We start from the raw sequence: 14,277 nt of genomic DNA on the forward strand, positions 1-14,277 counted from the left end.
TTTTAGTCTTGTTACTTTGATTGGTGTATTGCCCAGTGTGTATAAAGAGGTGTTGGATAGGACTGCAAAGTTAGTAATTAGACTGTTGTTTTCTGCAGCTGACTGCTGGATGGTTCCCACTGCACAACTTGCAGGTGTGTCTGAACCTACAATTTGGGTAGAATTGACATTTTTTACCACTGTTGTAGTTATTGCAGTAACGAGTAGTCAATTGTACCTTTTGCTTGTTTGGATAATTGTTAGGCAAGTTGGGACTCTTAGACATTTGCTCAAAGTTATTGCTAGGGACACTTGCGTTAGTGATATGCAGTAACCATAACTCGCTATTGATTTGCCCCCATGATGAATGCGGATCGGAAGCCTTTCTGAGTCTATATTGCTCGTCATACCTAAACCAACCAGCAGATCTTGATGCGGCGAGACGAATGTCACGCATGTACTTTAAGAGCTCTTGTGCCCTAGTCCTATACCTTTCAAGCAAAATGCTAGAGAAAATAATAAAAGCGGATGTCCACTTTTCTATTGACAGATATGTGTTGGATTTTGTTTTAATTAGGCACAGTTTACCATCCCTAATTTGTAATTCACCCTTTCAGTCCATGCCATTAGCTAGATCACGAGCAGATTTGAGGAGTAATGCCAAATCAATGAATTTTCCCTCCCATATTTTCTGTTTTAGTTTGAGGGGAATGTGACCACTTAATGGGTCAAAGGTTGTAGGGGTTTGAATAGGCTGGTATTCATTTACATCAAAAGGGGCAAAATCAAATTGAGGCCTTGTTTCATCAATAATTGGCAAGTTTAAGACCAACTCACCCTCATTTTGACTTGTGGATTGCCTTTGATCCCGTTGTAAATCCATTGTACATTCTGGACTAGGCTGTGCAGCCACATTGATGATGGCTGAAGGCGTTGTTGTTTCAGCTGCAGATGTTGCATGTTTAACCGCACTGGTTCTGGCTCTACCCCTGCCACTGGCAGGTGAGGCTTGTTGTGACTCAATTTGCCTTCTAGTTAGTGTCCTTTTCGTTGTTCTAACAGGTGGCATTTTGCAGATGTTGGATTTTCAGATTCACTTTGGAAGACAATGTCTCTCTCTTGGCGGGAAAATTTTAAGAGGAAGTAGAGGAATTTGTCAATTTGTACCACTATCTACTTCCTGTGAAAGAGCTTAGACAAGTTGTACTTGTCATTCCCTAATTTTCTTAGGGGTCCTCCGTCAATTAAGTGTGACTATTTGTATATTTATAAAATAATCTATATTGTTTTTCTTTTATAACTGTTTTATTGTTACATCAGATTTTACTAAATTACGTGGTTTCATTTATAGTCTTTTATTTACGTTATGGGTGGAAACGATATCACCTACATGTATCGTCGTAAACTCAACAAAAGTTACACATTACCTTTTTTGTCATGAAATCGCGATGTAATTCTAATGACATAATATTGTTTATCTTCAAAGTTTTCTAAAAAAAAAAAAAAAAAAAAAAAAAAAAAAAAGGAAAACAATCAATTCATGAAACAAAAATGAAAGTAAATAAATATTAAAAAAAGAAATTATTTTGTAGAACAAGAAAAAAATGTCTCAAAACCAAAGTAAGATTGGGATTATTGATATTCATATACATGTGTTATCATACGCATATCTGCCCCCCCCCCCCCCCCCCCCAACATATACTCTGTTCTAGTTTGCACGAAAGAAAAAATCCAAAATGAAAATATGATAGCGATATTGAAGATAGGAATCCAAGAGTAAGTAAGATGTGTATGCATTTATTTCATAGAACACTTGTTCTCATCGACAAACACAAAGATCCGCCTAACATAAAACATCGGAATCAGTATCTACAGTAATACTGACGTCATACTAACCTAGTAGTGCGTCATGTTCATTGTGACGCACTTAAGCACCTCATTCTCACTGAAATTTATTTATAATGCACTCATATTTCGAAATAAGGTGCATTGTACTTACATGTGCTTTAGGATGTGTATTATTCTGACGGGAATAAAACAAGGGGGGGGGGTAAAGTTTTAATGTGCATTGTATATTTCGTTGGTAACAAAACTCTTCTTTTTTTTCCGTCGTGACAAGCCCTTGCATTCGATTATTTCAAGAATTCATACTTCTGGGGGGAGGGAACACAATTTTCTGCCCCCTTTGTCTCTGCCTCATTGGACACCAAGTCAACAATTCATAAAATAAAACCGTGTCCTCTTCCAAATCCTCTAGAGGATTGGACTTGTCCTGAACTTGAATATCCGGGGCCGAGGCGTTTTCCTTTTCCTACGGATGATGTTGAACGTCCAGTTCAATCGGGGAATTGCTGAAGCCATATTGGAAGTGAGAAAAAATTACGGACTAAGACACCTTTCTAGCGATCTAACTTTCTGAGCTCAAAAGTCAGATTAAACTAGAAATCAGAGACTGATAATGAGATGAAAATATTTTATGCCACACCAAATTTGAGACTGAGACCGAAATCTGAGACGGTCTCAGATTTTGGTCTCAAAAGTGAGCTAGCTAAGTTTTATGTTCCCTGAGCCAGACAACGATTTATGCACTTTTTGGTTAGAGGAGAGAAAATCATTGGAACACATTGTGTATGATTGTGAAAAAGTCAATATTTTTTTTAACAAAATGTGCAATGTTGGTTTACTGAAACCTTTTCATTCAATATTATAACTGATAAGAAAACTTTTATTCTTGGATGTTCGAAAATTAAAAGGTAAACTTTGAAAATAACCATTTGAAACATTATATATACTTAACCAAATGTACAGGTTATTGTTTGTCATTGAGTAAATTTAAAGCCACTTGGACTAATATATACAGAGTGGAAAAAACAAATTGCAAGTAAATATAATTGTATAGACCAGTTGAAAAGAAATGGAAATTATGTGAAACATTAGCTCAAGTATAACGTAAACTATGTTAAAACAAAAATATCCTAAAATGCTTCTTTTGTAGTATTATATACATTTGTTATATTGTTTTCTTTTTCTTCGTAAGAGATGAGGTGAATGTATATTCAAACAATAATGTGTTTAAAGTAGAATTTTTAAAATAATAACTTTGGTATTACATGATATATCTGATTGTTAATTATTATAGTATGATATTTATGAACTCAGCCAGAGTACATTGTCATTTTTTTCTACTTTCTTTACTTCTAGCCATCATATAGTATGCATGTCTGTCCGTGTGATGTGTGAGCGAAAGAGTTGGAATTCTTAAAACCCTGTACCCCCTGGTCAGGTTGAGTTGTAAGGTTTGTGTAAAAGCCTGACTATATAACTGAATAAATGTTGTTAAAACTGAAAAACAAGAAGTTATATCTCTTGAATTTTGGAACTAATTTTTCCACACATAGTTCTATTTAATCTGAAAACTAAAACATTTCTACACAACTAGATATATTGCATTATCACATCCTTGAGTTTCTAATACTTTCATCTACTGGTTACGGATAACGGCTGCGGACATATTAAGGCAGAACAAGAAGCGGAAGAATAGTTAATAAGAAACAAACACATACAATAAGTGAAGTGTGGGTGAGTCAATAACACCAGTACATATATAATACTGGTCTCCAGTGAATGAAACAATTCTTCAATGTGTTTCCATTGTTATTAGGAGGAAGGCTGGTTGGTGTCACAGTCTCTTTGACTGGTCCTCAGCGATTCGCGTACACTGGTTCTCAGCAATTCGCGTACACTGTGTCATTTTGGAGATGATCAGCAATGGCCTCGTAACAAAACTGATATTCTTCCTGAAATTAGAAAAACATGGAGTTCCCTGTACATTAGATGTGCAAAGGAAAAGAAATCGTATTTAAAACTTGAGTGTAAAATGAAAGTATTTCAATCATACCAAAGAAGATATGAACTCTGGCCGTCGGATTTGGAGTTGTCTTGTGATTGTAAATATGTCCACCTCTGTATCCACGATAAGTTGTTCCAGAGCATTGAATACAACCAAGAATTGTCCACATCGCTTGGCCCCATCACTAAGTGATATGTAATTTTATCTCATTACTCTGATGATAATAGAATGTATGAATTGAATTAATTTGCTATGCGACAAAATGACTATTTTCTGAAAGATTTGTTTTTTATTAGAAGCGATATATAATTTCCACAAGTGTTATACCGGGTATATTTCTGTTATTTCTAGATTAAGAGAGTAGTTGGCTTAACCCTTGATCAAATTAGCCTTTCTTTAATCCCCCAGGTCTGGATCTTCAAATAATTCTTAAGATATTACATATGTTTACAAAAAAAACAACAACTCAGAATCAAACCTCGACAGAACCAGAATCCTTCCCTCGGGGTGGGTCCTTTCCTCCACCCTCGCTTCATTGACGAGATCAAGTAAAACTCTCCGGTTTGAGGAGTCGCTTTCTCCTTTCCATCTTCTACATTCCAGTACGCAAACGTTCATACCACTAGCTCCCTGCAATCATGTGTTTGAGACGAAACGAATTATGGATTATAAATACCAAACAGTACTTCATGAAATGTAAAAACAAAATTCATCAGAAAACTTTGTAAATGGACACCTGTTGGTGCAGAGTAATGCTAGTCTTGGTGACTGTGGTTGTTTGTGTACAATCTGTCATTTTAGTCGTGAATGCTCCAACCGTTTTGCTTTCATTTTTAGCAGGAAGCCAAAGTGAAGACTGAAAAAGAAAAAAAAACTTTGGGCATGGCTACAATAACGAAAGGATTCTACTATACAAAATGTGAAGCTCATGTCAATCGTAAACCCTCTTGAAGCATGTAAGTAACTGTAATGACTGGTTGGTTTCTGAGGTTGCACAAGAAGTGTATGGTATTTTCGTCTAGACTGCTTGCATTTTGTAATTGAATGTGTTTATGTCGAGTTGAAAGATCGGGGATTTTAATCCAGAAATAGAGTACAATGAAATAGCATAAATTTATTACATGTACATTTACAAAGTTACACACAATACTTATGTTACCGAACGCAACTGTGAGTGTGATATTTAAACCGTTATTTATAAAACAATTACGCTAAAAGGACATTCGGGACAGTTTTGAAAGTTTACTGTGAGATTTACAACCGAAATCAATACAAATGTATAAAACACAAAGTACAATTTCAAAATTTTCTTTAAAAACCATGATGATTATCTCTGTTATAATTCTGAGAAACTCATCCAAACTATATAGAAAGGACATTTTGTAAACCTACAAATGTACTCGCTCAGTCACACTACATAGAAAGGATATTTTGTAGACCTAGAAAATGTATTCACTCATTCACACTACATATAAAGGATAGTTTGTAGACCTAGAAAATGTATTCACTCATTCAAACTACATAGACAGGATAGTTTGTAGACCTAGAAAATGTACTGACTCGATACTACGAACTCCATCAAGCCTTTTTATTTCATACATATCAGTAGACTGCTAAATGGGCATTATCATCATATCAATAAAAGTTTAATAAATCACATATCGTAGAAGTTCCAACAGTTCAAATATCGAGATTCGTTAAATTGGTATGCATACAATGAAACCACTTTCCTTTTTTTTACTCTAATTTAGCGATTGAGGTCACTCTACCCAAAATGCCCTCACCTACGACATCACTGTCCAACTTTGTGATAGACATTAATTTTTTCTACATAATTAATATTTATGTTCAATGAAGTTGCTATTGAAACATCTTTGGTACAATTTACAAGGCCAATTTCTTGTTTGAATTCAGTAAATAGACTAATGAAAAAGTGAAAATAACGAAGAGTGATCAATGTAATAAATCCTATAAAGAATAAGAATGCAAAATTTAAGAAGAGGACAAACACGTTCACCTGGACACACTGGTCAGAGGTGATATCGGATGCCAAGGAAGCATTTCCTTTTGACCGGTCACATCCGCCATTTTGAACAGGTAAACGGAGTAATCCGTAGTCAAAATCAGTATGTAAAGAACGACTCTAGACAACTTTCCACCAAATGACGGGTTGTACAATATTTGCAAATTAGATCATTATAATGACCATAGAATTTACAAAATGTTGACTTTAAACGAGACTGTTAAAATTCCCGTAACAGCAACATATTTGTCAGTAGATTATCTCGATTTAAAAATTGTTCAAAGGCATAATACGTTCTCGTATCTTGAATCAGTTGCGAGACAAACATCATATGCAGGTGATAAAGGAATATTGATACATCAATATGGGAAGTTCACGATGAAGAAGCTGAAGTCATCCCATTTGTCATGAAGATTAAAATCAAATAATTATATAAATGTTCCATGATTTAAAAGTGCACATTAATTTTAATCTCTCAATATTAAATTTTGATGCTTATGTCCAACATCGTATAACTACAAATATTACACATGACGTCATTGTGACATCAGAATCATGCGCAGTAACCTGACAAATGATTGGTAAATGAAAGGATACAAGGCTGCTCATTATACAAACTGCAGTAGTTTTTCTTGATCATACCGATTCGATTTCCACCAACGGGCTCAGGGATACAATTGTAGGTGCATAATAAGCCTTCACAAGTCTCAGGAAGTCCTCTGTGTAATCTGGGAAAGGATATTGAGCACTGATGAAATGGTCATTTCTTGTGAAAGACTGAAAATGAAAAGCAAAATGAAAGACAGCATGCAGAACGTATCCATCACGTACACTGTACGTATTACTGTATCTAATAGTTGCATTCAATGTAAATGATTTATACGTTTGTAGTAGTAAATTATGATTAAGAATAAAAGTAATTAATCATGCATAAAAATCATAAACTGTTCCCGTAAGGAGATCCATAAAAAATCTAAGCATATGGACGTTATCAATTGATAAGGTCTGAAAAATAAAGAAAAACAATGACAGAATTGTTTTGATCTATACAGAAATTAACATTTATCATGGAATCTTTGAAAAAGTTGAGCTCCTTGGAGTACATTTTGTACTTTTGATTGTTCTTAGGTTTGAATATTTTCACCAGCGAAAGGGTTTCCTCTACTCTGTGAGGACAGATGTATATCAGAAAACCCTTGCTAGAAAAAATGGCGGTCTGATAAACATATCGCTCTCATGTTCTATTCACAAATGTATATATTACACAGCAGACAAACCTGTAAACAAACTGCGTTGTAGTAGGTGTTCTTCCCTTTAGTGTTTGACAATGGACACATGTAACTTTCAACTGAAATGGTTTCAAGAAAAAATATATACAATTCATCAGTCAGAAGGGTTTTATGTCTCAGGGTACCCTATATATATAATGGCAGTTGATTGAGTCAAACTTAAAGGGCGTAGAGCTAATGTGCAATTATATCAAAATGGAATGCAGGAGGCCTAAGATCGAGCCACCTGGAGATCTCTTGTCGGCAGACATCAGTAAGAATGTATCTACATGTATATGTTACTATGTTAAAGTGAAAGCGCATTGTAAACTCTCTTTATTAAAAGTGTGCAACCAATAGTGAAATGTAAATATTCAACTGTGATAGGGATTAATCATTAATCGGTAATATTCTATCACTATTGCAAGATGACTGAACTGCGTTTGGTAGCACCAACGTATTCATGTATTATACAAACTGGTTTACCAGGCAGAATACTGGGTGTGTAATTGGCTGATACGTTTTGCCACCCTGTTTTGTAGTCTTCTTGTGTATATTCTCGTCTTCCAGATAACAGGTCCTAGAAACAAGAACTGAAGATCATTCTCATGTCACATGTTACTGCACAAAATCACAAATATCGTTCTAGAATATCCAACAAACTGTTCAAATAATTCAGGCTAAGATATGCCGATACTTTATTAGAGATTCATAGATAGAATCACCTGAAATTCAGCAGAAAGTGGTGATTTATTGGCTACTTCTCCGAGATTGATATAACAGGAATGATCCTGGAATTCTCGTAGAAATGTCCCGGTTGATACAGACCTTCCTTTTCCTCGGAATGATTCAAGTAACGCCAAGTAGACAACTCTGTATTGATCCTTAAATATGAATTGTATTATAAACAGGTATTAAAAAAGCTGATTTTCTCTCTTTATATTATTTGTAATGATCTAACATTCTAAACTAACCCAATACATATATTTATATGAAAGGTGAAGACAACGAACAGCGATCAATCTCATAACTCCTACAAGCAATACCAAATAGATAGGTGAGCAAACACGGACCCCGCGACACACCAGAAGTGGGACCAGGCGCCCAGGAGGAGCAAGCATCCCCTGTTGAACGATCACACCCGCCGTGAGCCCCATATCCCGGTCAGGCAAACGGAGACATCCGTAGTTAAAATCAGTGTGTCAACAACGATCTAACTATCTGTATGAAACGCGTCAGAAAGCACCTGACGCAATGACAGGTTCCATTGATGAACTAGATCGTTATAACGACCATAGAATTTGCGAAATGCTTACTTCAATCGAGACTGTTGAAACCCCTCACAGCGGGGTTAAGGTGTCCCGAGTAAAATAACAAGCAATAACAGCATATTCATATAAAAGTAAAATTCTTTCAAGCGTCGCATATTTTTAGTAAAAATCGTTTGTCAAGACATTAACAAACATCGTATCACGTAGGGAAATCCTTTGCTTACCTATTACGTCGTCATACAAGTGACGTAGATATCTGCTATACTTTTAGTTGTTTATCACCTCGTTCCAGGTGAAAGATGCACTCAAATCATTTGCAGCTTGGGCTTGATATGTCGACATTAATATGGTAAATTTAAAGAGTGATACGGATCGGTACAATATCCTCTCAAATATAGCAATTTCCATAATCTCAACTCAAATGTTGGGCATTTTCCACATTCACATCCAAATCGTATCTAAACGAGGCAAAATATTGTACCTTCCGTATCAAAATCCTAAATCTGCAACTAGTTACCTTTCTGAATATGCCTATGTCGAAATAAAATATCGTCATCTTTCACCTGTAACGAGTCGATATGTACATGCGTTGGTTTTCTTTATTCTAAATGACTATACACATCGGGGGCGATATCAAGGTCACAAAGTGATGTAAAGATTACTTTACAGTCTTTCGTTCACATATTATATATAAATATATGAGACTTATATATTATTGAAGAAATTTAGGGGGGGGGGGGGTCATCTGACAAACTTATTAAAACACATACAGCTTGAACACTAGATAACGGCAATAAATAGCGAGAAAATATTATGACATTTTCCCAGCGATACAACTATAGACCTGTACGTCGTGACGTACTTTTATATTGTGACGTCATATAATATGAAGTGCACCGAGGTACATTTTATGATTATTTTAACTTTACTCGGGACACCTTAACCCTGCTGCGCTGTGCCATCAACTTGTTTGTCAGTAGCTTGCCTCGATTTAAAAACTGACTATACGCAGAACAAGCTCTTGCACATCGAATCAATTGAGAGATATAAACACCATATGCTGATGATAATGAAATATTGCTACATAGATTTGGGAAGTTGACGATGAAGAAGCTGAAATCATCCCGTTTGTCACACAGTTGAGTTGTCAGTTTGCCGTTAATGTCTACTTTCAATAAAATATATAAGTATGAGGCAGAAGTGGACGACTCTGTGGTGTTTTTCATTTCGAACTCACAGGAATATATCGAATCGACATATGAATGAAAGTTATTATTATTAATAGACAAAACGTCGTCGATATATCTAAATGTCGAATTGAAGGCCACAGCAAGATATTTTTTCTTCTCGCGTAGAAGTTTTTGAATAAATTCTGCTTCATATGAATATAGAAACATGTCACCCAACAAAGGAGCACAATTCGTGCCAATGGGAATATGATATGTAACATATTAAGGAATACATGATATAGCACATCTAACAACAATTCTTTACAGAGAATTGAATGCTACTAACCAGATCTAGGACTTTGCTTTCGAAGTTCTGTCTGAATGAGATTTGTTTGAAAACACCTGAACACCGATAAACGAGAACACATATGTAACAATTAACATTTCAATTGAAATTTATTATCTCTAACCTATCATTGGGCCAAATGCTGTCTGACGTGTTTCATATCAAATGTTAGACCGCTCTTAGCACACTGATTTTGACTACGGATAACTCCGTTTTCCTGATCAAGATATCCCGTAAAACTATCCACTAGGAATCAAAGAGAGTAAAACACAAACTTACGTCGCCCTGGATCATGTTAGCACGGCTGTTTCTCATGGTTTCTACATACTGCCGGATATTAACTTTCCCAGTTATCTCCCCTCCCTTATTAAGCGCGTCCAATGCTATGTACGTCCCTGTCCTACCAATCCCAGCGCTGTATTGTTAAATAGAAGTCATTAGAAGTCTTCAATATAATCAACGGTTAAAATAGAAGTCATCAATATAATCAACGGTTAAAATGAAATTCATTGATATAATCAACGGTTAAAATAGAAGTAGTTGATATTATCAATGGTTAACATTCTAGTATATTAGACATGGATCTCAATTAGTCATGTATAGTAAAATTATTTGATAAATAGGATTATTTTTGGGGAAAACCCTTCAACAACAGTGACATCATCAGCATGGTAAATTATATTAAAGGTAATCAAAGTTCACTAAATCCTGTCTGGTGCGCGAAATGTTTAAAATCCAATTTCAGAATTTTGAATATATTTTGTGTCTTAGCTTGTACATTCCCAACAGTTTCTCATTGTTGTCATGAAGTAATGTTATTTTCACACTGAAAATATAACTGTTATGACTTCGACAGGGTGAAAATATTCAGTTGATGAATTATACTACGTTGCTATTGAAAAATATAAAAGAATAAATAGTAATACGCGCCTGCAGTGGACAAGAGTGTACTTCCCTGGATGTTCGACAGAAATTTTCAGAACGTGTCGATGGAATACCACAAGAGCAAGCGGTTCTGGGACACCATGGTCCGGCCACTGCGTATAGTGGAACATACACACGTCACGCTCAGCTTTATCCTAAAATTAAACAATTAATGATCACCTATATGGAAAGTTGGAAATATTGGATATATCTGTTGCAGAAAAAGGTGAGGAAAAGATATGTGACAAAATATTATAATTCATATAAATTGAATAAATTATATTCTGACGTTTCATAATCAGAATACGACATTTAAAATTCTGGATTCTGGCACCTGCTTCATCTTCTATAAATCTTATTTCTTCACAAAATGGTTTTGCATATTTTATCATGAATTAATATCGTTATATTGCACTACAATTATGACGGATAGGCATACTGTTAAAGTATTTTTAAGGATTTGTCTTTAGCCATTACGTAAAATGAAAGTTATATTCCATGCGTCTTAAAAATAAGTGTAGCCATGCAAGTTAAGAAACTTTTGAGGATACATTTCCGTCTTAGTTGTGATAATCTACATGAGTGTTAAGAGACCTTCTATAGAATTGCTGCATGTAATGACTTTATAGTTTAACCCTGTGATCCTAGAGCAATAACCACCATTGTGCAGGTCTTTTATTTGTTATTCTTATGTTAACAATGATATCGCTATATGCTAGTAAATATAACTATCGCAAATATCGTGCACTATAACTTTGAGCTTGGCAGGTTTTTTAAGGAAGATATGCAAGATTTAAGCTCTTCAATCCTCAGTAGCTACATGGCTCGTGTGAGAGGGTAACCTTCCAATTTCTGAGATTTTGGTATACTCGATTGAATCTTGCTAAACAATTTTCTAAAGAATGATGAAAATGAAAACCGAATGTTTTTACAAGTAAAATGAATACATTTACCATATGGAACGCAATCTATTTCCATGATTTCTCAATTAAATATAGGAAAGGGTAATATAATTCAACATTTGAGCATGATAGAAAATTTAAAAGTCCCTTATGTGTTTGTATTTATCAAACTTACATCATATAATGCTAATTCCGGTAAAACGTGCATACATCTTTCCTGATCAATGCTGCCAGTGCAAAACAATTTCCAGTAAGCAGTTAAAGTATTAAATATACCTATTGGAATTCAACTACATATGTATACGAAACTCACTACTAAATGTACTTCCTAGAATTGAACTACATATGTACATGTGTACCAAACTAACTACTAAATAAACTTCTTAGAATTCAACTACATATGTATACCAAACTCACTACTAAATATACCTCTTAGAATTCAACTACATTTGTATACCAAACTCACTACTAAATATACCTCTTAGAATTCAACTACATGTGTATGCTAATTTCACTATACTAATAAAATGACGATTATTTGTAATGTTGTCAAACATTTATGGCAGCAGTCATGCAGAGTAATGATATTATGGTCTTGCTGTAAAGCTTTAATTATTCTAAAATTCCAACATTGAACCTGAGGCATGTAAAAACGAAACGTACCACTTAAAATATTTTTGTTTGAAAGTTAGTAATGTGTTTATATATGCATTTGCGTTCCAGGTGGAAAATGTTAATTGCTACTTTTTAATGTTACAATTAGAGTGGGAAAGGTGGAATTTGAAAAAATCTAATCTTTACTAAATTAGCTTTAGTAATGTAGTGTAATTTATCTTCGTCGTATATTGTACAATCCTAAATCTTGAACTATCCAGACAAAAAATTAAGAAGCAATATATATATGTGCCCGTGTACGTGTACATAAGCAGCACATCAGTACACCTGAATACAGACAAATCCAGTTAAGTGCACACCTGGAAACGTGTGGTAAAAAACGATTTAACATTTTCCCATTTTATAAACTCAGATGTGCCAGTGCTATTCAGAGACGGGAAAAAGAAAAACATTTCATTGGTATTCTAAAGCCAAAACTTAATAGTCTTTTATAATTGCCTATGATTTTCCCGTACTTTTTCCAGATCATTGTTGTACATTATCCATGACGTCATAATATAGACATTTAACGTTCCGCTTACTTTGACGTCATAATCACTGTTACTATGATACTGCTATGTATACATTTTTGTAAAGCTTCTGAAGATGTAATGAAAGCGCTAAAGCTTTACGGAGGATTTCTGTGTTTTCTTTTCATATTTTTTACCTATATATATATATATATATATATATATATATAGATAGATAGATAGATAGATAGATAGATAGATAGATAATAGTTACTTTTCGCAATGATCGGTAAAAGTATAGGTAAAAAATAAAAATGAAACACGAAGACGTCTTCGTGTTACATTTTTATTTTTTACCTATGCAAGGTGAAGATAACGAACAGTGATCAATCTCATAACTCCTACAAGCAATGCAAATTAGATAGTTGGGCAAACACGGACCCCTGGACACACCAGAGGTGGGATCAGGTGCCTAGGAGGAGTAACCATCCCCTGTTGACCGGTCACACCCGCCGTGAGCCCCATATCCTGATCAGGTATATGTATATATATATATATATATATATATATATATATATATATATATATATAACCAATAGTGTAAATCAAAGTATGGTTTTATCATTTTTATTAAGTTAGCAGTATCCTTAACAGAGCATTCAAATATAAGTACAGAACTTTGGCGCTCTATATCTAATTGTCTTCATAATCCTTTGTTTGTCAGTGATGTAGGTGTACATTTTCTGCATAATAATTTTAATCTTATATTACAGATAATTTTACTTCAAATACTTTTACATAATCATGGCCATATCATAACCCATTTTATCAGCTGACGTAGAGTATTAAATGACGTAAATTTGCAATACTCACGGCGCTGTTTTGCAAGCGGAAGTATCTGATGACGTAGTCCGCGTATACGTTTTCTTTCTGGTTTCGTATGCTGATGTTGCCTTTCTTTATCTTGTCACTGGAATTTGGCCAGTATTGGGCACATTTGTTCTGATAAAGATAGGGTCCAAGTAAGGTTGTTATCATAATGCAACTTTACTGCGAGTAAGATCACGTTACGTACATGTAGAGCCATGTGATCAGTTTAATATTATCTTATTGCATATATACAAAATGTATCCCTTGTATGCATGCTATTAATCATTGATTTTGAATATATAATGCAGTGTGATATCAAGTGTCTCTTTCTAACCTTATTTCCCTCTTTGAGATTGGTCAGACAAACAATTACACTAATGTCTTCTTGCCACACCATTTTCCAGAAATCAACAATTGTCTTTGATTTTGGTCCTGATAAATATAAACAGGCATATTGTAACACACCCAGGATTCAGAGTAAACAAACCATCAAAAGAAAATGGCATGTCCAGTCTTCTTCTTCAATTTTACAAATTCACAAAATATGTTGG

At 34.6% G+C, this 14,277-nt stretch overlaps 1 protein-coding gene across 1 annotated transcript in view; it reads right to left on the reverse strand.

Moving 5' to 3' along the window:
• Nucleotides 1–1,681: 1,681 nt before the first annotated feature.
• LOC125667207 (receptor-type tyrosine-protein phosphatase T-like) overlaps nucleotides 1,682–14,277 on the reverse strand; it is a 45,198-nt gene continuing 32,602 nt past the window's right edge. Inside the window, exons 17-28 of the mRNA XM_056161484.1 lie at nucleotides 14,061–14,158; nucleotides 13,730–13,858; nucleotides 10,837–10,985; nucleotides 10,186–10,321; nucleotides 7,846–8,004; nucleotides 7,607–7,700; nucleotides 7,130–7,200; nucleotides 6,495–6,629; nucleotides 4,566–4,685; nucleotides 4,308–4,459; nucleotides 3,878–4,013; nucleotides 1,682–3,776 (exon numbers count right to left, since the gene is read on the reverse strand). Of these exons, the coding sequence (XP_056017459.1) occupies nucleotides 3,705–3,776; nucleotides 3,878–4,013; nucleotides 4,308–4,459; nucleotides 4,566–4,685; nucleotides 6,495–6,629; nucleotides 7,130–7,200; nucleotides 7,607–7,700; nucleotides 7,846–8,004; nucleotides 10,186–10,321; nucleotides 10,837–10,985; nucleotides 13,730–13,858; nucleotides 14,061–14,158 (1,451 nt within the window). The 3' untranslated portion in view covers nucleotides 1,682–3,704. The remainder of the gene's footprint in view (nucleotides 3,777–3,877; nucleotides 4,014–4,307; nucleotides 4,460–4,565; nucleotides 4,686–6,494; nucleotides 6,630–7,129; nucleotides 7,201–7,606; nucleotides 7,701–7,845; nucleotides 8,005–10,185; nucleotides 10,322–10,836; nucleotides 10,986–13,729; nucleotides 13,859–14,060; nucleotides 14,159–14,277) is intronic.

The sequence above is a fragment of the Ostrea edulis genome, chromosome 4 (genome assembly GCF_947568905.1).
Source record: "Ostrea edulis chromosome 4, xbOstEdul1.1, whole genome shotgun sequence".
In the NCBI taxonomy this organism is placed as follows: domain Eukaryota; kingdom Metazoa; phylum Mollusca; class Bivalvia; order Ostreida; family Ostreidae; genus Ostrea; species Ostrea edulis.